Raw genomic sequence first — 26433 nt, forward strand, 5'->3', positions numbered from 1 at the left:
AAGGCACCACACCGGACTCATCTGCATCTCTTTCTCTGTCTCTCTCTTTCCAGACTGTCTTTTAGCCTCATCCACTTCTCATTCCTGGCTCACCCATCTCGCCCCTTCTCTTTTCGACCCCTTTCTATCTGTAATTCTCCTACCCCATTACCAGGCGCCGCCTCCATCACTCGCTGGTTAGGGCAGGAGTTAGGGGGAAAGGGGAGAGCACTGGCAGGGGCGGCGCCGGCGCTGGGGTGGGGCTGGGGGTACGTGGGGAGCAAGGCCTGCTCCTACCCGGAGCCGCCCTCCTGGGCATCCCTCCGCGACTCCCGGCGGCCTCCACCTGCCGCGGGCCGGGGGGCGGGGCGAGGGCGGGGCCGGGGCGGCGCCCGTGGGAGCGGAGGCGGGAGCCGCTGGGGGACTAGGGGCTGCGGCCGCTGCAGTCGTCCTGGCCGGTGCTGGGGCGGCGGGAGAGAGGCAAAGGGGCAGCGAGGTGGAAGACTGGGAGGACCCCCTGAAGGACCAGCGAGACTCGGAGACCAGAGATCCTCCTCGGGAGATCTGAGATTCGGGGCGCCAGCGTATTTCCTTGCCTTCGCCGGGAGCGCGAGCAGGGGGTTGCCCCATGGCGGGAACTCCGGGCCGCGATCCTTGGGGGACCCCTGGGATTTGTTACCTTTTTGGCTCCCTGCTCGCCGGACTGCTCTTCCCAGGGGCTGCCGCCTTCAATCTGGACGTGATGGGCGCCCTCCGCAAGGAGGGCGAGCCGGGGAGCCTCTTTGGCTTTTCGGTGGCTCTGCACCGGCAGTTGCAGCCCCGACCCCAGAGCTGGTGAGTCACCGCACCCGCCCAGAATCCCAGCGCCCGAGCCACAGATGCCCATCCCGCTGTTCCGCCCCATCTCTCAATCTTCCAACCTTATCAAGACTCAGGCTGCCCCCAGATATCCCACGCCCCAGCCTGAAGCCTTGTCTGCCTTGAATCTGAGACCCAGGCGATCTCGCTTTGGGGATGAGTTGGAGAGCAAGAGTCTTGTCTTGGCTGGGAGCTATCCCTTTCGCTTTTCACCCCAACTTGCTCATTGTTCCAGTCCCAGGGCCTGTGGCTCCCCTCCTTCTTTAGGAGGCTGAACTCCCTCAGAGAGGGAGCAATTTGCCTCTGCTTAGGACAGGTGAAGAAGGAGAGGACAGAGAGACTGAGGGTACCATGGGAGGGATAGAGGATAGATTCCAGAAATAACTTCCTGCGAGGGCATTGCCATGGGGGGTTATGAGAACAGCAGGGCTCTGGGAGGCCAGGAGAGACCTGAGCTTCTGTGGCTCAAGACTACAGGGGGGCTGGGAGGGAACCTGGGAGGGTTTGGCACTCTGCACTAGGGAGTTTGGAGATAGAGGGTGGCAGAAATCAGAGCCCCCCAGAATTGTAGCAGCAGCAGCAGTGAGAGATCTAGAGGGGATGCTGGCCAGGCTGTTCCCCTTCCTCCTCCTCAGGAAATTTCCAGCTCCAAGAATCTCATCAGTAGGGGGAGACAGGGAGGGGTGAGGGGCAGAGGACAATTCTGGTTATTTTCTAATCAGTTCAGGACCCGTGGGAGAAAGACAGACTCGTGTGTGGGGACTGTGACTGTCACGATTCCTGTACTATTGGCCCCATCTCTGTGTGCGATTTTAAAAAGACAGGCAGGAAAGAGAAAGCGTCCCACCCCTTCCTGCCAGGGGACTTTTCTCTCCTTGGCTAGTGCCTAAGCCACAGTCAGTGTCCATTACTGGGATCAGTGCTGTCCACTGGGACCATCTCCTCCCCTCTGCTATTGGCCTAGGGGCAGAGGGAAGGGACAAGAGCTCATTTCTCTTCCCTGGCTCGGGGACTAGAGGCTAGCTCTGATCTTCTTTTTCCATTATCTCTGTCATCAGGGAGCAGGGTCAGAGATCCCCTACACTTTGGGAGCAATGGAAAGCTATTGACTTCATCTCTTCTTCAGTCTACTATCCTCTTCCTCCCTCATTTCTGTCTCTCTTCCTCCCCCCCTCTCCCCATCTGCCAGAGTTCCAGGACTGGAGGCCTTTTTAGGACATGCTGAAGTCTCTGAGCTATTTCCAGACAAATTCTAGGTTATTTTTAATGGCTTGGTCTCTTGTCATTTCCCCCTTGTCTCTGAAGGTGGCCCCTGATTCTGTCTCCCAGAGCCAAGCTGGGGGCATTCCCAGAAGGGCCTGCTCACCCCCTCACCCTGCTCTTGCTCCAGCAGGGGGTGCTTTGCTGTCTGGTGGCACGTGAAGGGTGGGATACCCTGGCTAAGTCCCTGGCTTTGGGGTTGCAGGTTGTTGTCCCCACCACTCTCTGATCAAAAAAACCTCACCAGTTTGGATGTCTTTCCGTGTGGCCCAGAGATGAGACTTTGAAGTTCAACCTTCTGAGGTTTCAGCCTCATCTGTTTCCATCAACTGTAATACCATCAACGGTACTACCAAACAGACTGTGTGTGTGTGTGCTCAGTCGCTCAGTTATGTCCGACTCTTTGCGGCCCCATGGACTGTAGCTCACCAGCTTCACTGTCCATGAGATTTCCCAAGCAAGGATACTGGAGTGGGTTGCCATTTCCTCCTCCAGGGGATCTTCCCGACTCAGGCATCGAACCCATGTCTCTTGCACCTCCTGCGTTGGCAGACGGATTCTTTATCACCAATGCCATCTGGGAAGCCACCAGATAGAGTAATTGTGGATATTGAGAGGTTTGTTAACATATGTAAAATTCTGAGCATAGCACAAGGCCCAGTGTGGGTGGTATGAAAGTGTTGGTACCTTTTTTCTTATATGGTGATCCACAGAGCTGGAGCATAGCTTTAGTGCCTTACAGTGAGCCTGGATCCAAAGGCTTGGCCGGAGCACCCCCAGGGCTGAGCCAACCTTCCAGGCCAAGCACCCTCCCCAGAGGGCCACCCAGATTGAGAGAGTCAGAGAGGGCTGGACTTGGGTCAGAGCCTGGAGTGAGTGGGAAATTAAGAGGTGCAGAGGTAGTGGGCTACTCCTTCACTTCCACTTAGCCAGCCTCCCAGATAGTCCCTTGCTCCTAGCTGCCTTTCTCTCTACAGTGGCTGCAACTGTGGCTACTGTTTGTTCAGAGGTCTGGGGTGGCTGGGGATCGTGGGATGAAGCCAAGAAAGAGTGTGTGGCTGGGGCAGAGGTGGAGGGAATGTAGAGGCTGTGTGTGGGAAATTTTGTTCCAGGCAGGATGGTCTGGTCTGTTCTCCATCAAGAGAGGGGCTGGGCATAGCTATGCACTCAGCTTCTTTCCTCCGTATGGACCCCTCCCCCTCTTTCAACTCCCTACTTGTGACCTCCAGGCGAGATGTGAGCATTGAACATGGACTGTTAGCCTCTCTTGGTACTTAGTTCTGCGCTGACCAACTGAGACACTGTGTGTCTCTGTGCATCTGCATGACATGTGGGTCCAGCAAACACATCTTGACGCCTCCTATGGGGCAAATGCAGATGAATGAAGCCGCCTGGGTCCTCCAAAGGCTCACCATCTCTGTGTTTACAGGTGGGGGCACCACGGACTTGTCTGGAGGTTAGTCAGGCCACCTAGTTTCTTTTTCTGCTCGGAGTATCTTCCTCTCCCCATCTCCCTCTTCCTTTTCTGAAGGTGGTCAGTCATAGTCATCAGGTGGAAAAGGTAGGGATATTGGAATTAAGCAGATGTGGGTTTGAATTCCTTTGTGCTACCAATGTCTCTGAGTGAGTTTCCTCATCTGAAAGACAGCAAAGAACCCTTACATAGGACTGTCATGAAGATTAAATGAGATAATGCAGGTAACATGCCTAGCCTGGTACCTGGCACCTAGTAGAGTCATAAATCTTAGTTCCTCACATCCCTGGCATCTAGCCTAGGACCTGAGTCATAGTAGGTGATGAATAAATATTACTTCCTTGTCTCACCAGTGCCTGACACAGGGCTTGGCAGATAATGTGTGTGCTGTGCTAAGTCACTTTGTTCGTGTCTGACTCTTGCGACCCCATGGACTGTAGCCCATTAGGCTCCTCTGTACATGGGATTCTCCAGGCAAGAATACTGGAGTGGGTTGCCATGCCCTCCTCTTTCAGATGATAGAGTCTCAATAAATAGTTGTTAACATACGCCCAGTGTATGCCGTCTCCCCTTCTACTCCCCATCCTCCTCTCGTGACATTGGCTCTGACGCAGGATGACAGCTGCTTGGAGACGAGGAGGAGTTGTGGGAAGGGAGAGTGGCTCTGTGCCCATCAGAACTGGCACAGCGCCCCACAGATGCCTGTCTGCCATATCGCCCCATGCCCCAGTGGGGGAAATGGAGAAAATAAGTTGGGGAGAGAGGCCTCAAGGTTCGTCTTGCTGACACTTTTGAGTCTCCTTCTGTGAAGAGAGGATCCTTGTAGCCAGCCGGGTGCCCATCACCTTGCCTCGTCCTCTCCTTCACTCCTGGCCTGAGGGTCTGCCCCCCAGGGGACCCAGGCAGCCTCCATTCCCAGCACAGTCCTCCCTGGGGAAGAAGCCTTGGCTGTGATCATGGAAAATTGTCCTGCCAAGAACGTTGTAGCTGGGAAAGAGTCTGAGGGGGAGGTAGGAGAGAAGGCTGGGCAGGGGCAGAGTGGGGAGGAATGGGGAAAATCGTGGACATGGGGAGCCGCAGGAAGGATGAAAGGGGATTCAGGATGTAGGGGGCGAACGGGGCTGGGACTGGAGACAGAATGAGAAACTGGCCTCCACCTCTATGCCAGTTCAAGTGACTGACAGAATCTTGGGCTGGCAGGGTTGCTGAGTGGTGGGTTTTGATGGATCCCCTATAGGGAGTGAGGGAGTGGGACCCACATCTAGTCTCTCTCTTGGCCCCGGAAGCTGATCTCCGGGCCACCTCATGGTGCTGTTACTTTTGCTCCCAGCATTCTTGGCATTTCTGGGAAGGTTTCAACTGAACTGGGGTTGGGGAGGAGGGCGGAGCTCGGAGATGGGGCCAGGGAGTGGGGGTGGGGGGGTAGGAAGGCTTGGTCAGGAACAGGTGCTGGGAACAGGCGGTTCTTTCAAATCCGCAGCATGGGCCAGGCTGCTCGGGTTGCCAATGTGTGTGTGTGTATCTACTATTATGCGGTCCCTCACCCAGATAGTATGTGCATACGTAATGTGATGATTGCGTGGCCAAGTGTATGAATTTGCCCATAACCGGACGTGGGAAAGCTGACTTTTGGCCCTTTGCCTTGGTCCTTCAACACTTTGCCTGGTACCGCGGGGCTGGGCCTGGGTGGCTCTGGGAGGTGGAGGGCGCTGGCCACTAGTTCCTGCCCCTCCTCCATCATGCAGGCTGCTGGTGGGCGCTCCTCAGGCTCTGGCCCTGCCAGGGCAGCAGGCAAATCGCACTGGAGGTCTCTTCGCTTGCCCCCTGAGCCTGGAAGAGACTGACTGCTACAGAGTGGACATCGACCAGGGAGGTGAGGGCTCTGTGGGGCTGGGATGGGGGGACATGTGAGGAGGGGAGGGGAGGACTTGGCGTCCTCTTTCCTCCCCTAATTCCCAGTGTCCTGCCACCAGCTGATGTGCAGAAGGAGAGTAAGGAGAACCAGTGGTTGGGAGTCAGTGTTCGGAGCCAGGGGCCTGGGGGCAAGATTGTTGTGAGTACCATATCTTTTTTTTTTGACTTTTGATATTTACCATTTTTATAGAAAAAGACATGAAATTTTGTTTTTAAAAAGAGGGAAAAACAGTTTGACTCTGTAACAGTAATATCATGGTGATGGGTACCACTTCTTGTGATGCTTTGCAAGAGTGTTGAGGGTGTATTTGTGTGTATGTATGGTGTGTGCATACATACAGATGTGCTTACAGAACTCAGGTTGGCAGTATGATATGATTGTCTGCTTCCAAGAACTTCTGAGAGATGTAAACAGGTGTGAGGCATGGTTCCGTCCTTATAAATTTAAAAATATCTAACAGTTCATCCACCCATCCATGTGTTAAACTTACTGAGAACCTTTTAAGTATCGGGCATTAAACTGAGAGAAGACATGTAAACACAGGGAAAAGCCTGGTCCATGCCTCAGAGAGCCTCCTGCATAGTTACAGAGATTCTCATCACTGACATGCACAAACACGATAATACAGGTCCCTTTGGGGCAGAATATGGTTAAGGCTAGGTGAGTGACATGGTCCCCAGTCTATACCATTTCAAGGGAGGGGCGGAGAGTGAAGACTACTGCAGGTGGGGGTGATTTAAGTCTGGATTTCCAGAATAAGCAATACTTTGGAGAGTGGAGAGGGAGGGAATTGTTTTCAGACGAGGCGGTGGCTCTCAGGTTCAGGAACAGGACCAAGCTGGGCATGCTGTGGACAGTCCCATCTGGCGGGATCAAGGAGGCATGAGTTCTGTGACCGAGTCATGCTGTGGGCGCCAGGGGAGAATGTGGAGCAAGGACTTCTTGCTGCCAGGGCAAAGAAGTGGGTGCAGAGAAGACAGGGATGGGGGTAATGTATTCTATATACCTGCCTAATGCTAGGCTGGGAGGTGGCGCCCAAGTGATGCTGGCAGAGGTGTGTGTGTGTGTGTGCACGTGCATGCATGCGTGTGTATATGCACTCGAAGCAGCATCTGCCAAATTCCTGCACATGGGCAGCGTGGCTCAAGCAGGGTCCTGGCCCTCACGGTGGAGTGACCAAATCTGCTTTCCTCCCACAGACCTGTGCACACCGATACGAGGCGCGGCAGCGTGTAGACCAGATCCTGGAGACGAGGGATGTGATCGGCCGCTGCTTTGTTCTCAGCCAGGACCTGGCCATCCGAGATGAGCTGGATGGTGGGGAGTGGAAGTTCTGTGAGGGACGCCCCCAGGGCCACGAACAGTTCGGCTTCTGCCAGCAGGGCACGGCGGCTGCCTTCTCCCCTGACAGCCACTATCTCCTCTTTGGGGCCCCAGGAACCTATAACTGGAAGGGTGAGTCACTCCCCGGAGAGGGGAGAAGGGAACCAAAATGTCCCAGTACCTCAGAGAGGGGGTTGGGGGCAGCATGTGGCCAAGCATGCCTGCGTGTTCACCGCCACGGAGCCCCGGGGCCCCGCCATGCCTCCCACCGCGTCTCGCCGGCACGCACACGACTGGGGCCATCCATCTCCTGTCCTCCGCATGGCCGAGAGTTCTGCAACATGCTGGCATGAGCCCCCACATGCCCAACCGGGGCCTGCATGCTCCAACACACCAGCCCACACCTCATCACTCCCATTCCCATCTCCGCACGCTGCCGCTGGCCGGGCTGACACGTGGTGAGTGTGATGCCACGCCCAGGGGTAGAGAGAGACCCCAGGCAGCTTGGACTGGGAAGAGGGTGGAGATGGGGCTGGAGAGGAGAGGAGGGGCTTCCCTGGGTGCCTAATGAGCACCTAGGCCTGTGGGTGGTCTTCACTCCCCATCCTGGGCACTAATGGGTCTGTCCTTGCAGGCACGGCCAGGGTGGAGCTCTGTGTGCAGGGCTCAGCGGACCTGGCACACCTGGACGACGGGCCCTACGAGGCGGGGGGTGAGAAGGAGCAGGACCCCCGCCTCATCCCGGTCCCTGCCAACAGCTACTTTGGTAGGGACCCCTCCCCGGCCCGGAGCCACTCTAACCCTCTGCTCCTCTCTCTTGTCCCCCCCTCCACACTCCTATCCTTCTGTCTCTGTCTCTCTGTCTCTCTTGTCCTCTTTCTCCCTCTCCCTCTTCTGCCTTCTTGCTGTTCTGTCTGCCTCTGTCTCCGCACTCTGTGGCCCGTCCTCTGGATGTCCCTGCCCTGGTGTCTCCCCGCCCCGCCCCCGCAGGGTTGCTCTTTGTGACCAACATTGATAGCTCAGACCCTGACCAGCTGGTGTATAAAACTTTGGACCCTGCTGACCGGCTCCCAGGACTGGCCGGCGACTTGGCCCTGAATAGCTACTTAGGTTTGTAAGCTCCCCTCCATGTACCCCTGGGCCCTGGGGGCTTGGCCTGGCCTCCCTGCCTCTCCTGCCCTGCCCCCCAACACCTACCCAGAGAAACACCCATTGGGACCAAATTGCAGAGAAGAGCTGAGCCCGGTGGCCAGGCCCAAGGTGAAGAGGCCCCGGGGGTGATAGCCTAGAGGGCTGTAAGCAGGGGTCTCCATGGAGGAAGATCCAGGTGGGCTGAGGCTGTAGTGGGAAGGAAGAAGGCTGGAGCTCTGAGGGGTGGATGGCGGGCATGTGCGGAGAAAGGTTGAGCTGTATTGGTAAGTTCCTCTTCTTGTCTCATCTGCATTGTTCTGCCGAAGGGGAGGAAACCAGGCCTGGGGGATGTTTGCTGACTCCAGCTCTTCCCCATTTCCTCCTTGTTTCCTCCCCTCCTGTCCATGTGGAGACTTCCTCTCCCTGCCAGGAGTGGCGTGCATTGGAGGGATGGGGGGCTCCTGGGCATGCCGAGGGGAGAGCAGTTTCAGGGAATCATATGGGGGGTGCCCTGGCCCAGCTCCTGCTGCTGCCCAGCCGCCTGGGCCTCCCAGCCATTGCCTTCCTCCTTCCTCCCCAGTCCCCAAGGCTACCCCATCCACGGCTCGTGCCCAGCTCCAGTCTCTGGATGGGGAGGACCACCGGGTGTCTGGAGGGGCAGAGGAGTGGTCCAGCTGTGATAGAGATACCCCAGGGGGCACCTCCACCTTTAGGCTCTCACCTGTGTGGTAGGGCGGGGTGGGGGAACTTAGACCCACTCTGGCTGGGAGTCTGGTGGGAAGAACTCACCGGTGAGTCTCCCCTATCCAGGTTTCTCCATCGACTCGGGGAAGGGACTGGTGCGAGCTGAGGAGCTGAGCTTTGTGGCAGGGGCCCCCCGTGCCAACCACAAGGGTGCCGTGGTCATTCTACGCAAAGACAGTGCCAGTCGCCTGGTGCCTGAAGTGACGCTGTCCGGGGAGCGCCTGACCTCCGGCTTTGGCTACTCGCTGGCCGTGGCTGATCTCAACAATGATGGGTGAGAGTGAGGGAGGCGAGGGCAGCTGGGGGAGGCTGGGGCTGGGAGGGGCCTCTGGCCTCTCCTCTTGACTCCTTCTCCTGCCTCCCTGTCTCCATAGCTGGACAGACCTGGTAGTGGGTGCCCCCTACTTCTTCGAGCGTCAAGAAGAACTGGGGGGTGCCGTGTATGTGTACATGAACGAGGGGGGTCACTGGGCCGGGGTCGCCCCTCTCCGGCTCTGCGGCTCCCTTGACTCCATGTTTGGGATCAGCCTGGCAGTCCTGGGGGATCTCAATCAAGATGGCTTCCCAGGTGTGACTGGGAATGGGAAAGGCTGGGGGACGAGGAGAGAGGGGGTGGGGAGGTAGGTGGGGAAAGGCCTCTAAGGTCAAGGGCAAGGTTCCCTGAGGGCTCAGGGAGAGGAGCAACCTGGGCTCCTGTGTGAGCTTTACTATTTACCAGCTTTGTGGCCCTGGGCAAGTACACCCTTTCTGAGCTAGTGATACCTGTCGAGAGTAGTTGAGAGATTAACGATGACACATGCAAGGTGTCCAGGACTTAGTAGCCTCTCAATAAAATAGAAAACAGGGTTTGGAGCTGAGTGACTGAAGGACAGCTGGGGCCTGGACCTCGCGCCTCCTCACCCCCACCCTCAGGTCTGATTGCTTTTCTCCCATGCCTGCAGACCTTGCTGTGGGGGCTCCCTTCGATGGGGACGGGAAGGTCTTTATCTACCATGGGAGCAGTCTGGGGGTTGTCACCAAGCCTTCTCAGGTGAGGGGAGGGGTTGGGGTGAGGGAATGGGTGTGGGTGGATCCAGGGGGCCTGGCAGCAGAGGGTGGAGGAGGCAGAGGCTGGGGATGATGGGTCGGGGGCTGACGTAATGGTCCCACAGGTGCTGGAAGGTGAGGCCGTGGGCATAAAGAGCTTTGGCTACTCCCTGTCGGGCGGCCTGGACGTGGATGGGAACCACTACCCGGACCTGCTGGTGGGTTCCCTGGACGACACTGCTGTGCTCTTCAGGTGAGTCCTCCATCCCCATTGCCCTCACCCTCCCGAGGCCAGAGCCCCTCTGCAGAGCGAGATCTTTGGCCTTCCTCCTTTCCCAGCCTGACGTTCTCATGTCTCCTGTGCTCTGGACTCCCTGTTCTCCAGGGCCAGGCCCGTCCTCCATGTCTCCCATGAGGTCTCTATTCTTCCACGAGCCATCGACCTAGAACAGCCCAACTGTGCCAATGGCCACTTGGTCTGGTGAGACGGGATCCAATGGGAGGGCGGAGGGGAGCCTCCAGGGTCTAGTTCTCCCCTGTCTGCCCAGTTTGGGGCTGGGGCAGGAGTGGGCAGGGTAGGGGAGAGGCCTTGGCCTATCAACCTTACATTTGCTCCCACAGCATGGACCTAAGGGTCTGTTTCAGCTATATTGCATCGCCCAGCAGCTATAGCCCTACTGTGGGTGAGTAAGGCTCCTCCACGCCCACCGCATTGGGTTTCAGGGTGGGTCACTCCAGGGTGCAGAGAAGGGCCCATTGGAGCCGCCCCCACCCCAGCTCACTGGCTCCTCCTCTCCCACCTGTCACAGCCCTGGATTACATGTTGGATGGGGACACAGACCGGAGGCTCCGGGGCCAGGTGCCCCGTGTGACCTTCCTGAGCCGTGGCCCCGATGACCCCAAGCACCAGTCCTCAGGCACCGTGTGGCTGAAACACCAGCATGACCGAGTCTGCGGAGACACCATGCTCCAGCTTCAGGTGGATGCTGACCCCTTGGCCTCTGAGGGTCATTGTCATCGCATCATCTCTTTTTCTGGATTCCTCTCAGCTTCTTCCCTAACACACTCACACCTCAGTGTAAAATCTCAACTTTTGGGAGGGTTCCCTTGTGGGCTGACCTCTCCCTTACCTGCTGCCTTCTTGCGTCTCCTGTCAAGTTCTCTTCTCCCTGGAGGTGGTGATGGCAAGTCCATCTTTTTGTGTGATCCTCAAAGCCCTGAGTCCTGGCTCTTCTCCCTTCTCTAGCTTAGTTCTCCACCTCTCTCCTTCATCTCCCAGAGCCTCTTTCCAGGCTTCAGGATCTGTCCTAGGTCTGGCTGGGGCTTTGGGTGGGACTGGGGCCTGGGGGATGGTTCTTGCATCCACTTCTGTCTTTTCCCTCCCCAGGAGAATGTCAAAGACAAGCTTCGGGCCATCGTCGTGACCCTGTCCTATGGTCTCCAGACCCCTCGGCTCCGACGACAGGCTCCTGGTCAGGGGCTGCCCCCAGTGGCCCCCATCCTCAATGCCCACCAGCCCAGCACCCAGCGGACAGAGGTGAGCATGTGCTCTGATTGAGCCCAGGAAAAGATGGGAGTAATAGACATCATGGCCCCTTGCCAGTGACACTCATTCATAGCCTGCAGAATTCTTTCCCTTGTTACCCTAGTTGTTCCTCATATCTCAAGATGCTGTGACAGGTGGACCCCAGATGTAAAATGGCCTAGATGATCATGTGTTTCTAGTCAGGGGGATCAGGCAGTCTTTCAGATGTCCATGGAGCTGGGGGTCTGCCATGTTCAAATGTGGCCTCTAAGGTCCTTAGGTCATCTCTAACCTGGTCTGCTGGAGGAGGACAGGGGAGCTCCGTGCATGGTTCTTATGGCCAGTCCAAAAGTGATGCTCTTCCCTTCTCTTTATGTTCTAAGTCTGGGACTTGGTTACACATAAGAAAGGCTGAGGAAATGTGTCCTTGCTGTGGACTAGCCTTCTGGCCTCTGCCATGGCCTGGTAGTCACTTTACTGTGATTCACATCATTTTACTGATGAGGACACAGCTCAGAGAGGTTAAGAGACCAGCTCAATATCACACTGACTGACTCCCAGTCTTTCTTTTTTTTAAATGTATTTTTAAATTTTTATTTTTATTTTATATACTGAAGTGCTAACCACTCGGTGCTTTTTTTCTTTAAATTTTACTATTTATTTTTGGCTGTGCTGGGTTGTCATTGCTGCACACAGACTGTTTCTAGCAAGCAGCAGATCTGCAAGTTGAGTCCAGGTTGTTTACTCCTCTGGTCCCCTACCCCGCCACATGCCTTGGCGACACATTCATTCCCTGAGAAGGACCCCCTCTTCAAATCTCCGCTCAGATCCACTTCCTGAAGCAAGGCTGTGGTGAAGACAAGATCTGCCAGAGCAATCTGCAGCTGGTCCAAGCCCGGTTCTGCGCCCGCGTCAGTGACACGGAGTTTCAGCCTCTGCCCATGTGAGGGGGAGTGAGGGAGCAGGTGGGGTGGGAAGGCAAAAGTTCAAAGTATGAGAGGAAGTCCCCTGGGGAGGGCTCGGAGGGGCCTGAACCTGCAGAGGGGAGGGTGGAAGGTGGGGAGGGCCTGTAGACAGCTCGGAAGTTTGCAGGATGAGGAGGGTGACGGGCCCATAGCAGCTCACCTGGCAGGGAAGAATAATCCTTCATCATATTTTTGAAATTATATAGTTCACATACACTTCACTGTTCAGTCTTCACAACCCATGAGGTAGGAATTACTATCAGTTCCACTTGGAAGCCTAGAGAGGTTTAGTTACCTGCCCAAGGTCAGCAAGCGGTGGACCAGGGACCAGAAGGGTGGTTCCCTGATTCCCAGTCTTTCTTTTTTTTTAATGTATTTTTAAATTTTTATTTTTATTTTATATACTGAAGTGCTAACCACTCAGTGCTTTTTTTCTTTAAATTTTACTATTTATTTTTGGCTGTGCTGGGTTGTCATTGCTGCACACAGACTGTTTCTAGTTGGGGTGAGCCCGGGGCTGCTCTCTAGTTGTGGTGTGCAGGTTTCTCATCATGGTGGCTTCTCTTGTTGCAGGTCATGGGCTCTAGGGCATGCAGGCTTCAGTAGTTGAGGCTTCTGGGCTCTAGAGCACAGGCTCAATAGTTGTGGCCCACTGGCTTAGGTGCTTTGCAGCATGTGGGATCTTCCCAGATCAGGGATTGAACCCATGTCTCCTGCATTGGTGGGTGGATTCCTTACCACTGAGCCACCAGGGAAGCCCCCTAAATTTTTATTTATTTGGCTCTGCTGGATCTCAGTTGCAGCAAGTGGGATCTAGTTCTCTGACCAGGGATTAAACTCAGGCCCCCTGCATTAGGAGCTTGGAGTCTTAGCCACTGGACCACGAGGGAAGTCCCTGACTCCAGTCTTGACTCTTTCTTGAGTGTGTGGAGATTAGGGAGGCCCAGGTGGAGGGAGAGGTTCAGAGGGTGGAGGCGAATCCCATGCATTGGGGGAGGGGGCAGGAGGGAGAGGCTGGGCAGGTGTTCAGGTCTTAGAGCAACTGGGATCTGATCCTGCAGGGATGCAGATGGGACGACAGCCTTGTTTGCTCTGAGTGGGCAGCCAGTCATCGGCCTGGAGCTGAAGGTCACCAATCTACCCTCGGATCCAGCCCAGCCCCAGGCTGATGGGGATGATGCTCATGAAGCCCAGCTCCTGGTCACCCTCCCTGCTGCTCTGCACTACTCCGGAGTCCGGGGCCTGGACCCTGTGGTGAGGACCTGGGGCAGGGTGGCAGTGATAGCTTACAGTGAACGATTGTGTCGGATTCGTGATTTCTGAAGAAGATTTAGCTTCGGGACCAGGGATCAGGCTTGATCACTCAGAGCTTTTGTGTGGCAAAAGTTTTATTACAGTGAGAAAGGACAGAGAAAGCTTCTGACATAGACATCAGAAGGGGCATGGGATAGATTGGCCCCCTCCCTAGTCTAATCAAGGCTTTTACCAGACCCATTCCCACAACATACATCTTAAATTAATGAGATTAGTCAGAAGATTCTTGTTAAAAAGGAGAAAAATGTCCTCGGACAACATATATTGTTGTTATATAATCACTGGTACAGAGCTTAAGGAAAAACAGACCCTTGAGCAAGATGCATTGTTTTGTTGTGTAATCATTAGCTCTGGGCTTCCCTGGTGGCTCAGAGGGTAAAGCATCTGCCTGTAATGTGGGAGACCTTGGTTCGATCCCTGGGTCGGGAAGATCCCCTGGAGAAGGCAAAGGTGACCCACTCTGGTACTCTTGCCTGGAAAATCCCATGGATGGAGAAGCCTGGTAGGCTACCGTCCTTAGGGTCGCAAAGAGTCAGACACGACTGAGCGACTTCACTTTCACTTTCATGAAAGTTAGTCTTAAAGACTGTTGTCATAACAACTCAGAGTTTAAGTCTTATGTGACTAAGACAAAGCAATTTAGAAAAAAAGTTTGTCTCTTTCTCCTCCTTGAGGGCCCGGATCCCTTTCTCCTCCTCCAGGGCCCCAAGCTCCTTATCAACCTACCTAAGGATTTACTTTCTCAGAAGTGCGGTCTTGGGGGCTTCGGTAACCCAGGCTAACTTCTCCTTTTCTCTCCGCTCCAGGAGAAGCCGCTGTGCCTGTCTGATGAGAATGCCTCCCATGTTGAGTGTGAGCTGGGGAACCCCATGAAGAGAGGCGCCCAGGTTGCCACAGCTGCCCTTATCCCTGTCCAAGTGGCTCTCTAACCCGTGGCCCCCCTTCAAGCCCCTCACCCTTCCAGACTCTCATCTTGCTCCACTCTTGGTCTAGGTCACCTTCTACCTCATCCTTAGCACCTCGGGGATCACCATTGAAACCACAGAGCTGGAGGTGGAGCTGCTGTTGGCCACGTAAGGCTGGGGGTCCAGGGTGGGTGACGACGGGGACTGTTGGCTAGAAGTCCACCTAGTAGGGGCTCTGCTGTCTGCTTGTGACCCCTTGGGGTGGTGCCTGGGCTCGCTGCCCACACCTGCCCCTACCACTCACCAGCATCAGCGAGCAGGAGCTGCATCCAGTCTTGGCCCGTGCCCGTGTCTTCATTGAGCTGCCGCTGTCCATCACGGGGTAAGCCCTGCCTGGGTGGGCACCTCCACTGCCACTTCCAGACCCAGGCCTGGGCTCTGCCTCACTGGCCTGACCTTCCTGACCCTCTATCAAACCCCAGCCTTCCTCAGCCCCTGTTTTGACCCCTCCTCAGCCCCTGTTTTGACCCCTCCTCGCCAGGGTGGCCATTCCCCAGCAGCTCTTCTTCTCCGGTGTGGTACGGGGCGAGAGCGCAATGCGGTCTGAGCGGGATGTGGGCAGCAAGGTCAAGTACGAGGTCACGGTGAGTGTCCCGGTGAGGTCTCTCCCTTCTTGGCACAGAAAAGATGCTGAGACTTGTTCCAGGGGCTGTGGCTCTTCTCCCGTCTGGTGCCTGGTGGTCCAGCGAGCCTGAGGCCTCCCCTAGCTCCTGGGCCTTGGCTGCGGGCAGGTATTTGTGTTGCAGCCTCAGGTGACCATTTACTGCTCGTTCCTGACTGAATGTCTCATCTCACTGTGAGAGCACAGGGCCATCTGCTGGAGGATGGAGACGTGGGGGGAGGGCTAGTGCCTCTTCTCAGAACCCTCCCCTGCTTGCCTGGGGCCTCCCCACACCTCCTAGGGACATCTCCAGGTTTTCCCAGATTTGGGGTGGGCAGGGAATGGTGCGTGATCTAGGATCCTGAGTCTTTGTGGAAGTTATGCTTCCTGAGCCTTCCATGCAGCCTTGTCCCCTCCATCTCATGGATTTAGAACCCACCCTTTGATTCTGTTGATGTCAAAAAGTACCAGCTCCCAGTGGATCCTCCACGATTCTCTCCTTGCCTGTCCATTAGAATTCAAAGTTCTGTGTATTAGGATTATGTCATTCTGTCCTTCGAACTGTTCTGTTTACCTGTCTTGAATTTTGCAAAATATTAGATTAGAATAAAAATTTGCATTTACTTACATAAGTACATTCAGAATCTTTAGATCTAGAGTTTTGCTCCCTTGTAAGGACAAAGAGATTCTGCTACTTTCTAAGGAAATTTTAGGAGCTTAAAATATTTAAAGCAGGAGTTCTAAACAATTCTAGATGGAATTTACCATGTCTATGAATCCACTAAATCATGTATAAAACATTTTGGGTTTGTGGGTATGGAAATTTTGGGGGGAAAGTATATAAAAACTGGGTTTCCTTAGTGGCTCAGCTGGTAAAGAATCCTCCTGCAATGAGGGAGACCTGGGTTCAATCCCTGGGTTGGGAAGATCCCCTGGAGAAGGGAAAGGCTACCCACTCCAGGATTCTGGCCTAGAGTATTCCATGGACTCTATAGTCCATGGAGTCACAAAGAGTCGGACGTGACTGAGCAACTTGCACTTTCACATAAAAACTGTGATCCAGGGTTTTCTAAGAGACTTCACATTTAAGCGCTTCAAGAGCATTTCAAGTCTCTACTGATCTATGAACTCATGTTATTAAAGAATCACACTATATGAGAGTGTCCTTATTGATTTATTCACGATTTTTTCTATATATTGTTCTATAATGCAGCTATTTTCAAGCATCTTTAGAGTATTCTACATTTTATATCATTTTCTAGTAAACATGTATATGTGTTCAGTTGCTCAGTTACGTCCGACTCTTTGTGACCCCATGGACTGTAGCCCTCCAGGCTCCTCTGTCCATGGGGATTCTCCAGGCAAGAATATAGGAGTGGGTTGCCTTGCCCTCCTCCAGGGGATCTTCCCAACCCAGGGATTGAACCTAGGTCTCCTGCATTGCAGGTGGATTCTTTACCATCTGAGCCACCAGGGAAGCCCAAACATGTATATATCTAACATAAATAAAAGTTTTATAGAACAGTCCTTCCTTACTGCATGTGATATAACCAGGTGTTTTTTAAATTTTATTCTATTAATTTTTTTTCAAATGCTGATTGCAACCCGTAAAATTGATTCCGCTAGCTAAATAGTAAACTGCCAGTGGGTTGCAGTTCACAGTAGGAATCAGAGATCAAGTAAAGTTACACAATGCTCTGGATGCCCTTGCCCCCAGGTTACCAACCTTCAGGGAAAGGTTGAATAGTCACGTCTGTATCGCTTTCAGGCTTCACAATCACAAAGAAGTGAAGTCAATGTAGCAGTAAACAAAGAATATTCTTCCTCACTTGGTAATCCAATTGGCTTATAGTGGGATTTTAGTCTTAGATATTCTTAGAGGTGTGTGAAAATTGTAAGGCTATGTCATTACAAAATGATATAAAATGTATCTCATTTTCTACAGTATCAAGGGACTTCCCTGTAGCTCAGATGGTAAAGAATCTGCCTGCAATGCAGGAGACCTGAGTTTGATCCCTGGGTCAGGAAGATCCTCTGGAGAAGGAAATAGCAATCCACTCCAGTATTCTTGCCTGGAGAATCCCTTGGACTGAGGAGCCTGGCAGGCTGCAGTCCATGGGGTCGCAAAGAGTCTGACATGACTGAGCGACTAACACTACTACTTCACACTCTCTTGTGCCCACAGGTTTCCAACCAAGGCCAGTCGCTCAACACCCTGGGCTCAGCCTTCCTCAACATCATGTGGCCCCATGAGATTGCCAATGGGAAGTGGTTGCTGTACCCCATGAGGGTGGAGCTGGAAGGCGGGCAGGGGCCTGGGCAGAGGGGGCTCTGTTCCCCCAGGCCCAACATCCTCCAGCTGGTGAGGCTCAGGCGAGGTGGGTGGGGCCGCTGAAGCAGAGTGGGGGTGTGGAGGTGGGGGGCGTGGGGTTCAGACTTTGCAAGGGCTGCCGTGGGGCTGGGGGCCTGTGGAGGAAGCTGCTGGGGAAGAGGTGCCATCTCTCCTTGCTGCATTTGGAGGGACCCTCACTGGGCCCCCTCCCCCGCCTCAGGATGTGGACAGCAGGGACAGGAGGAGGCGGGAGCTGGGGCCTCCGGAGTCGCAGGAACCTCGAGAGCAGCCGGAGCCCAGCACGTCCTGGTGGCCAGTGTCCTCTGCTGAGAAGAAGAAAAACATCACCCTGGTGAGGACAGGACAAACGCAGTACAGCCAGGATGGTGGACGAGGGGAGGTGGTATGACAGAGGGTGGGGGCAAAGGGGAGGGCGTGGAGCTTCAGGGTGGAGGTGGCCTGTGGCGAGGTGTGATGGTCAGGCACCTGGGGCAAGTTGATTGGACACGTCTCACCTAGGGGGCAGCCGCCGCCGCCCCAGCTTCCCCAACACCCGTTCACTAGAGACCAGGGCACTTAGCTACAGCTGTTTCCCTGTGCAGACGATTCTCCCTGCCTAAATGGAAGGTCACATTTTAGAGGGGGTGGGATGGTTTTAGCCACCTCTAAGGTCTCTTTGTAGTTCTTTTGAATTCTTTTAGGACAAAAAGTCAGTTTGCATAAGGAAATTTGACATGGTTTTCACCATGTTAAAAACACCATGTCAAAAAGGTTTTTAAAAGTTCTAATAATTAACTTGATAGTATATTTATGTGATTCATTAAGTTTTTTCTTTTCAAGCAGTTTGGCCTCCCCTTTTTGTACTTGTTTCACGTAGTTATGTTCCCGAATGGACTCACTGAGCAGGTTAGCGCAGGCTCTGTGCTGTCCGTTCTAGGATGGCGCTGGCAGTGAGAGTTGGGGGTGGGGGCGGGGGACAGATCAGGGCGGTGCTTGGCTTGGTGGCAAAAAGGTGACTCCTACATACGGAAGGATGGGCAATAGAGGCAAAAACAGGCAAAAGAGACCTTTGCAGGGGGAGGGCAGCAGTTGGGCAACTCTGGTGGTATCTGTCTGGGTGAAAGTTCCCCTGCCACAGTCCATCCTTCCTGGGGGCCCTTAGCTTCCCTGGCCCCCTTGAAAGCATGGCAGGAAGCTTCACAAGGATAGTATGATTGTGCTTAGTCGTTCAGTCATGTCCGATTCTTTGCGATCACATGGACGATAGTCCGCCAGACTCCTCTGTCCAAGGGATTCTCTAGGCAAGAATACTGGAGTGGGTTGCCATTCTCTTCTCCAAAGGATCTTCCAGACCCAGTGATCGAACTCGAGTCTCCTGCATTGCAAGTGGATTCTTTATTTCCTGAGCCACCAAAGAAGCCCCCAGGGGGTAGTATGAGCTCGTGTAATTGCTGTTTCCTTGTTACATGGATAGTCTTGCTTTCTCCAGGTACCTGATTTCTACTGAAAGGCTACCTTTTATCTTTTTTCTGGTGCCCTGTGGCATGTGAGATCTTAGTTTCCCAACCAGGGATCGAACTCACGTCCCCTGCATGGGAAGCATGGAGTCTTAACCACTGGACCACCAGGGAAGTCCCAAGGCCACCCTTCTTGATAAATACTTTGAAATGGGGGACTTCCCTGGCAGTCCAGGGGTTCTTTGCCTTCCAATGAAGGAGGTGCGGGTTCAATCACTGGTCTAAGATCCCACATGCCTCTTGGCCAAAAAACCAAAATATAAAGCAGAAACAATATTGTAACAAATTCAGCGAAGACTTCAAAAGTGGTCCACATCAAAAAAAAAAATCTTAAAAACATTTTGAAATGGATTCTTTTACTTAAAATGACTTTTAGACAAATTGACAAAGGATTCTTGAATTATTCTACAGTGGCAAAATAAGGGATGATGCAGAGAATTCAAACACTCTCAGAGCCATTCTTCTGTACGGGAAGTGTGATGAATAGAACATTAGTTTTTAGGCAGATGGTTCATTAGGTGAGATTGGACCAAATGGATTTAGGTCAGACCTGGAAGGAGCAGTGTCTCAGTCCCCTGTCCCCTTAGCAGCTCCTGGGGCAGCCACATGTTCCTTCAGTGAGTTTGGGCTTTGCGGAGGAGTGCAACTTTGCCCACTCTGGACCTGGGTTCAAGTATCTGCTCCACCAGCTTTGCTAGCTGTGTGACCTGAGACTGGTCACTGGATTCTTTAAACTTTAATTTCCTAGTTTGAAAAATGGGGATGATAATAATCTGCGCATTGCAGGACAGTTGTGAATTTAAATGAGATAAGTACCTTGCAGATAGTAGGTGCTCAATAAATGAGATCATCATTAGGTAACATATGCATCTACTGGGGAAGCTACTCTGCCTGCCTGCTGCTGTCAAGAGGTCTCCTCCCTGCTCCTCATGCATTTTCAAAGCCAAATAGCCCAGATTTGGGGTAGGCTGCTATTCTAGACCACAGGGTTAGTTTGGGAAGACTTCTTGGAGGAGGAGAGTTTAAAGTCAGGAAAGGAAAACAGGGGAGATGCTGAAGAGCTGGGGTAAAGGGGGGCTCCTAGAGGGATGGAGGGGAGGCTCTGAGCAGACTGTGTCTGGGTGACCACATCTGTGAGGGTTGCTGGGCCCTGGGCAGCTTGGTGGGGCGGGGCCAAGCAGCTCAGAGCCCTGCCTGTTCTGGTCCTCAGGACTGCGCCCGGGGCACGGCCAACTGCGTGGTGTTCAGCTGCCCTCTCTACAGCTTTGACCGCGCAGCTGTGCTGCACGTCTGGGGCCGCCTCTGGAACAGCACCTTCCTGGAGGTGAGCACAGCTGAGCTTCTCTTCCCCAATAGCCCCTCTGGGACCCACTTTTCCTTCTCCTTCCTTCTGGTCCAAAGGCAGCATGCTCTCAACCCAAGGCAGGCAGAAACACTCTCTGTGTTGGGCGCCATTCCATTTACAGCTTCAGGAGCTGGGGGGAGGTGGAGGCATTAGGAGGAGGTTCTCCTTCCCTGCTCTCTTAGGAGTACTCAGCTGTGAAGTCTCTGGAAGTGATTGTTCGAGCCAACATCACTGTGAAATCCTCCATCAAGAACTTGCTGCTCAGAGATGCTTCCACGGTGGTGAGCTGCCTGGCGCAAGGCTCACGGGGCGGTGCGGCCAGGGGAACTTGTCTCTCCAGTTGCTCCAGCCCTTGCGCCCTTCGCCCCTCCCTCCGCAGATCCCGGTGATGGTGTACCTGGACCCCGCGGCTGTGGCAGCAGAAGGAGTCCCCTGGTGGGTCATCCTGTTGGCTGTACTAGCCGGGCTGCTGGTATTGGCACTGCTGGTGCTGCTCATGTGGAAGGTGAGGCTTGGGGAGGGTGGTGCCACTGGTGGCGGGGCTCTCCTGTCAGGCTGTGGTGTGGTTCTTGTACCCACTGTCCCATTTATTCAGCAAATCTGTGTTGAGCACTTACCCACGTGTGCCAACATCTCTATCAGGCCCTGGATGTTTCGGGGATAAGTCAGATGTAGATCTTGTTCTCAGGGCTTTTGTAGTCTAGCCAGGGAGGGGAGCCTTGTTGTCCAGGACGAGGTAGCGGACTGAGTCAAGAAAGCACAGTGGGAATTCAGGGGAGGGAAAGCTTGAGAGCAGGTGGCCCTGGAAGGGCCTTAGAAGGTGGGGTAGTAGGATCTGGATGTGGGGAATGGAATGTGGGTCTGGGCCTTTCAAAAGGACCATGGGAGGGGAAAGTCATGAAGGCAGGGAAGTGTGGTCTGATTTAACTAGAGCATGGTGGCTAAGGCTGGGAAGAAAGCCAGGCTCAAGAAAGCCAACCAATGTGGAGAACTGCCTCCAGGGAACTGTCTCCAGGACTGAACTCTGAGCCGCCACATACCAGGCTTTACATGGAACCATTCTTGATCAGAGTGTAGTCAGAATCATGTGTGCATCCGGGGCTCCACATAAGAGCACACACATGTATATGTTAGTACTGAGAATCATGTCCATTATCAGCGGCCATCCCCCGAACTACATGCCACATCTGAGCCATATGGAACCACAAATGCCCTGGGGGCCCTCCGGAGAGCTGCCTCCCTCCCCAGGACCAGTCACAGACCAGGCACAGCCTCTGGCAAATGTGTATCATCAGGCCTCTGGGTATCCAGACTGTTGGGAACCTTGCCATTCTTCAGGGAGATTGAGGCCCTTGAGAAACTGGATCCAAGATCTCTCCTTCTCACTCCCATGGAAGGGGGACAAAGCAGAGATAGGGGCCACCATCCTTCCTTAGCCTTCCCATCCTCCACCTCCTCTGCTCCCCTCCTCCCTTATATCCCAGTGTGGCTTCTTCCGTCGGAGCAGCCAGAGCTCATCTTTTTCCACCAACTATCACCGGGCCCGGCTGGCTGTGCAGCCCTCAGCTGTGGAAGCTGGGGGTCCAGGGACTGTGGGGTAATTGTTGGGTGTGAGCATGTGTGTGTCCAGATTTGTATGTGTCAGGGAGTACGTATGTGAGTGTAAGTCGAGTTCCCAGCATTCAGGAATATGCAAAGCAAAGAAAGGAGATTGCATGAGGGTGGTGTGAGTTCCAGGAACTGGGGTGGGAGGTAACTGTTAGGGTGAGGTTATAAGGGTGAGCATAACCCAGCCTGAGGCATGTGAAAGGGTTGGGTGGGCTCCTGGAGTGTGAGCATGTGGGGAGTGCTGGGAGGTGCCCTGCATGCCTTTTTTGGGCATGAGAGTGCAGAGACACAAGTGCAAGGAGATGCCATGCAGTCCAGCATGTTGGAGTCCTAGGAAGTCTTGAGTGTGAGTGTGCAAGGGGCACACTTCCATCTTGGTATGTAAGGGCCAGCATGCTCATGACTTAGGGAGGGGCCATAGAGGAGAGGGCCCACCCTAAGGGAGATGCTGCCCAGTAGGCAGGCATTGTGTGTATGAGGCTTGAGAAGAATCATTCTGGAATTCGCAGGAGTCTAGGAAGCCATATTTTCCCTTAGATCTTGTTTGTGTTCTCAGGGATGCTGTTGCATCTCTTAAAAAGCTTAGGGGTGTTGAAATCTTTGGGACAGCGGTCCTGAAGTTCTACCTTCAACCCCTCTTTCAGGCGCCAAGGGAGACGTCCTCGGTCCTGCAGCTCAGGCCCTTCCTGGTCTTTCTCTTGCTGTGCATGAGGACCAGGGGAACCCAGCCATGATGGTTGGCACCTGTGTGGGCTGCTTCTGGCACAGGCTGCTGTTGGTTCTTTCTGTCCCAGGGATGGTGGGACAGCAACTGGGCTGTGCCGGGCCTGTGCTCCAGGGCTGTGCCCCACAGGCTCCTCATGTCTGGCCTGCTGTTCTTCCAGATGGGATTCTTCAAGCGAGCGCGGTACCCCGAAGCCACCGTACCCCAGTACCATGCGGTGAAGATCCCGCGGGAAGACCGGCAGCAGTTCAAGGAGGAGAAGACGGGTACCATCCTGAGGAACAACTGGGGCAGCCCCCGGCGGGAGGGCCCAGACGCCCACCCTATCTTGGCTGGGGATGGGCACCCAGAGCTGGGCTCTGATGGGCACACAGTGCCAGGCACAGCCTAGCCTTCTCCACCTGGCCTGGCCCATAGGCCCCTTGCACCCCTTCCCCAGATATGGCTCCTGGGGATGACGAGGGTAGAATGGGTTACTGGTGTCCCATCCAGATTTGGCAGGATCTCTTTCCTCTGGGGCACAGATCTCTGTCCCCCATGAGGACCACCCCCCTGCCAAACTTCCCCTTATGATGCTGTGAGATGAAAGGGGGTAAATCAGGGATGGGTCGTGGGGGAGGGTGAGAAGGGCAGCGGTGTCCTGATTCAAAAGTGGGGAGAAGGGACCCTAGCCCCTCCCTTTCCCACTCAGTCTGTATAATGGGACCCCAAGGACCTGTCTCCCGAAAGTGCCTTAAGCCCAGAGGGTGGGGAGGAGGTTACATTGCTGACTCAGGGGCTCTTCCCTCCCTAGCTTCCCCTCTCCTCTGACCTTAGTTTGCTGCATCAATGTAGTGGATTTTGTCTATTTATTAAAAAATATTTGAGGACAAAACCTCTGTCTTTTATGCTGAGTCTTGCTTCCTCATGCCCAGGGTCTCCAGAGAGGCCTGTTCTGTCTGCATCCCCACAGCTCAGGTGGTGGTGGGAGGGGGCGTAGGGGCCTGGCAGGGACTTTGGTGACTTTTGTGATCACATCCAGGGGGCACTTGGGTGTGGTCTTAGAAGCAGGGGAGGGGGAACACGGGAAAGGGATGGGGAGGTGTCCTAGGGGTGGGTGGGAAAAAATTGGGAGACCCAGTGCATGACTTTGCAGTTGAGGAGATGACAGAGTGTAACTCTCTTCTCCCTGTGGTAAGGATGGGAATAGAGCTTTTTCACTGAAGAAGGGTTGAAGTTAGATGTCCCCCCAGCAGACATGGGGAAAGGAGAGATGGGGGTGGCGGGGGATGGTTTCTGTCTTCCTGGATCCCTCTTAGGAGAAGGGAGACTTGGGTAGGTGGGATCGTCTGACTGACCGACTGGAGGCAGGATTTGGGGAAGGCTTATTTCACCGCCTTTCCCATGATGTGGGGCCCTACAGGTAACCACTTGATGGGAGGGGGGTGTTGTTCCACTTGGAGTTCAGAGAACTGGGCATTCTCCAGATCTCTCCAGGTCTCTCTGGTGAGGTGGCAGCCATCCCCAATGTGCTTCCAGGTGGGCTCTAAAACTTGCTGCCACAAGAAGGCCCAACTTCCACGCGGCTCCGCCATATGCTCCCAGAAAAAGAACACTCCTCCCTGTGAGAGAAGAGAGCGCGTCACCTACCTGCTCCACTCTGCAACCTTCCTCTGACCTCATGCCATCCCGCTGACCAAGCCCGATCAGAGCCTCCTGGTGGAGTGGGAGGTGCCAGTCTGCGAGTTTAGGGAGCAGAGAGCATCCTGCTCTTTACTTTCTCTGCATCCCCTGACTCCTACCAGTCTACTCAAAGCCAATGTGAAAAGCCTCCGGTGACCCAGGGGGTTGCCTGGTGAGAGATCTTTAAATGATGACCAGAAGGACAGCTTAGCTGTGGGCAGACAGATGGGGAGGTGGAGAACCAGGGGCACAGACCTCACTGGATGATACAAAGATGCTCCCCCAGAGCCCTCCCAGAGACCCAGATGCCTGCGTTCCGGACATCTCAGCCAGCATCCCAGGGACACCTTGTACTTGGGCTCCTTATTAAGCAAGAGCTTCTCCAGCTCTTCCCTTCTCACTATACCCTCCCTCGGTGATCTCACCCCTATGCTTGGAATTTACCAGCTACAAGCTGATGACTTCCAAATCTAAATCTCCAGGCTACATCTTTTGCTGACCTATAGATCTAGACATCCAGCTGCCTCTGTGTCTCTTGCCTGGCTGTCTCCATAGCACCTCAGACCTCATAAGTCCAGAACAGGTTTCTCCTTTCTTGCAGATGGCACCTCCCTCTACCCTCCTTCACTCCCCCCACTAGTCGTTTATGCCAGAAACCTGGAAACCATCCTAAACTCCTTCCTCTCCAAGTCCAGCTCCCAATCTTATGGATTCTGTGTGTTAGTTGCTCAGTCGTGTCCGACTTTTTGTGGCCTCATGGACTGAAGCCTGCCAGGCTCCTCTGTCTATGGAATTCTCCAGGCAAGAATACCTGGGTGGGTAGCCATTCCCTTCTCCAGGGGATCTTCCTGACCCAGAGATCGACCTCAGATCTTCTGGTAGGCCGGTAGATTCTTTACCATCTGAGCCACCATGGAAGTCCTGTTATGGATTCCATGTCTCCTAACATCTTTACCTAGAACACGCTTTTGTTCCCCACACTCTCTTCACCCCCTGCTTAATCCCTCAGGTCTCAATTTAAACACCATGTCCCTAGATGTCCTTCACTGATCTTCCCCCACTTTGTTCGGTGGCTCTGCTGTGTGCTTCCTATCCTGCTCCATCCAGGCCCTGATCATATCTCCTGATCAAAAGCAGTTGGGGATGGGTGACTCATGCTCTAGTACATGAGATACACCATCCTGGGTGCCCTGGACACTGGGGTGGCTGATGCTACATTGCTGCTCCATGCCCAGATCCTTCCCTTTCTGCTCACCGGCCTCAGAACTCTCCGAACTTCCTGCAGGACTCTCTTTGGACTCTCCACTGAGCACAGTACCAAGGTGCTGACCACTGCGTCCATGGAGCCATCGGCCAGCTGTCTCATGTCCTCTCCGAAAGCCACCACAAACCGTTCATACTCGAGATGCCTGTTCTCGGCCATGCTCTTTGTCAGGAACTTCTCGAAGTGAGGATTGGGGTCCAGGCAGGTAATCTTACAGCCAGCTGGGTAGAAGCGGAAGTTGGCACCGGTGCCGCAGCCCAGCTCCAGCAGGGCCACCTTCCCTGAGGTACCTGCCAGCCCATTTATCTGGCTGAAGAGTTCCCGTTTCTTGCTCTCCATCACTCGGTTGTTCTTGACCGTCAGCACAGCCATTAGGTAGGGGAAATAGGTCTTGCACAGGGGCTCCCAGAAACCCAGTAGAGCCATGAGGTGCAGGGGGAGGGTCAGGAGAAACACCAGCAGCTGCAGGAGTCGGACCAGGGCGTCCATGGCAGCCTGGCCCCGAGTGGAGCTTCCCTGGGGAGACTGGCCGGTCTCTGCTTAGCTGCCACTGACCTGTGCGTGTCTCCTTTCACCTTGCAAGAGGACTTTGCTCCATTTCCTAATTGGCAGTTTCCTCTCTGCTGGGGTTGAGTGGATGTTTGAATTCCTCCAGAGAGCAGCAATCTCAAAGTCCCACAGGCTCTTTAACAAATTTTATTACATAGGGGCATATTAGAGTGGGGGAAGTGGGGGCGAAGAAACAGGTGGTGCTGGTGTGTCCTGAGTTCTGGGACGCTCTGCTGGGTTGAAGAGGTTGGTGTGTGTGGTCATCTCAGAGGACTGCAGGGAGGGGGAAGGGAGTTCCATCTCAGATCACAGCTTCGGGGGGCCAAACGCCAAGGCAGAGCTGACTCATAGG

General features: G+C 54.2%; 2 protein-coding genes across 8 annotated transcripts; one reads left to right on the forward strand and one right to left on the reverse strand.

Annotated features, from left to right (window-relative positions):
- Positions 1-368: 368 nt before the first annotated feature.
- On the forward strand, positions 369-23480 carry ITGA7 (integrin subunit alpha 7). Of its 7 annotated transcripts, XM_061416913.1 has the most exons (27): positions 502-813; positions 5317-5444; positions 5545-5624; positions 6686-6941; positions 7444-7521; positions 7800-7919; positions 8751-8958; positions 9059-9252; positions 9626-9714; positions 9836-9963; positions 10096-10191; positions 10332-10393; positions 10520-10689; positions 11098-11247; positions 12063-12178; positions 13262-13454; positions 14321-14401; positions 14508-14587; positions 14727-14801; positions 14961-15063; positions 17266-17442; positions 17633-17764; positions 20140-20253; positions 20457-20555; positions 20654-20779; positions 21759-21871; positions 22767-22914. In XM_061416913.1, exons 1-27 carry the CDS (start codon positions 608-610, stop codon positions 22825-22827), a joined length of 3435 nt encoding a protein of 1144 aa, XP_061272897.1. In that variant the 5' UTR covers positions 502-607; the 3' UTR covers positions 22828-22914. The 7 variants fall into 7 exon arrangements, with proteins under 7 accessions (XP_061272899.1, XP_061272896.1, XP_061272898.1 ...); XM_061416912.1 differs by lacking the exon at positions 21759-21871 and having other exon boundaries at positions 406-813; positions 22767-23480; XM_061416918.1 differs by lacking the exon at positions 21759-21871 and having other exon boundaries at positions 7444-7575; positions 22767-23480.
- On the reverse strand, positions 23438-26433 carry TMT1B (thiol methyltransferase 1B). Its single transcript, XM_061416919.1, has 2 exons — positions 25524-26433; positions 23438-24207 (listed from the first exon to the last, which is right to left on the reverse strand). Exons 1-2 carry the CDS (start codon positions 26019-26021, stop codon positions 23971-23973), a joined length of 735 nt encoding a protein of 244 aa, XP_061272903.1. The 5' UTR covers positions 26022-26433; the 3' UTR covers positions 23438-23970.

Source organism: Bos javanicus, chromosome 5 (assembly GCF_032452875.1).
Source record: "Bos javanicus breed banteng chromosome 5, ARS-OSU_banteng_1.0, whole genome shotgun sequence".
NCBI classification, from domain to species: Eukaryota; Metazoa; Chordata; class Mammalia; order Artiodactyla; family Bovidae; genus Bos; species Bos javanicus.

Coding starts and splice junctions, on each gene's coding strand:
- ITGA7 (XM_061416918.1), top strand. CDS start 608: ATGGCGGGAACTCCGGGCCGCGATCCTTGGGGGACCCCTGGGATTTGT. Junction 13,455..14,320: donor TCCGGGGCCTGGACCCTGTG/GTGAGGACCTGG, acceptor TCTCCGCTCCAG/GAGAAGCCGCTGTGCCTGTC. Junction 14,802..14,960: donor CTGCCGCTGTCCATCACGGG/GTAAGCCCTGCC, acceptor CCTCCTCGCCAG/GGTGGCCATTCCCCAGCAGC.
- TMT1B (XM_061416919.1), bottom strand. CDS start 26,021: ATGGACGCCCTGGTCCGACTCCTGCAGCTGCTGGTGTTTCTCCTGACC. Junction 24,208..25,523: donor TTCGGAGAGTTCTGAGGCCG/GTGAGCAGAAAG, acceptor CTTCTCTCACAG/GGAGGAGTGTTCTTTTTCTG.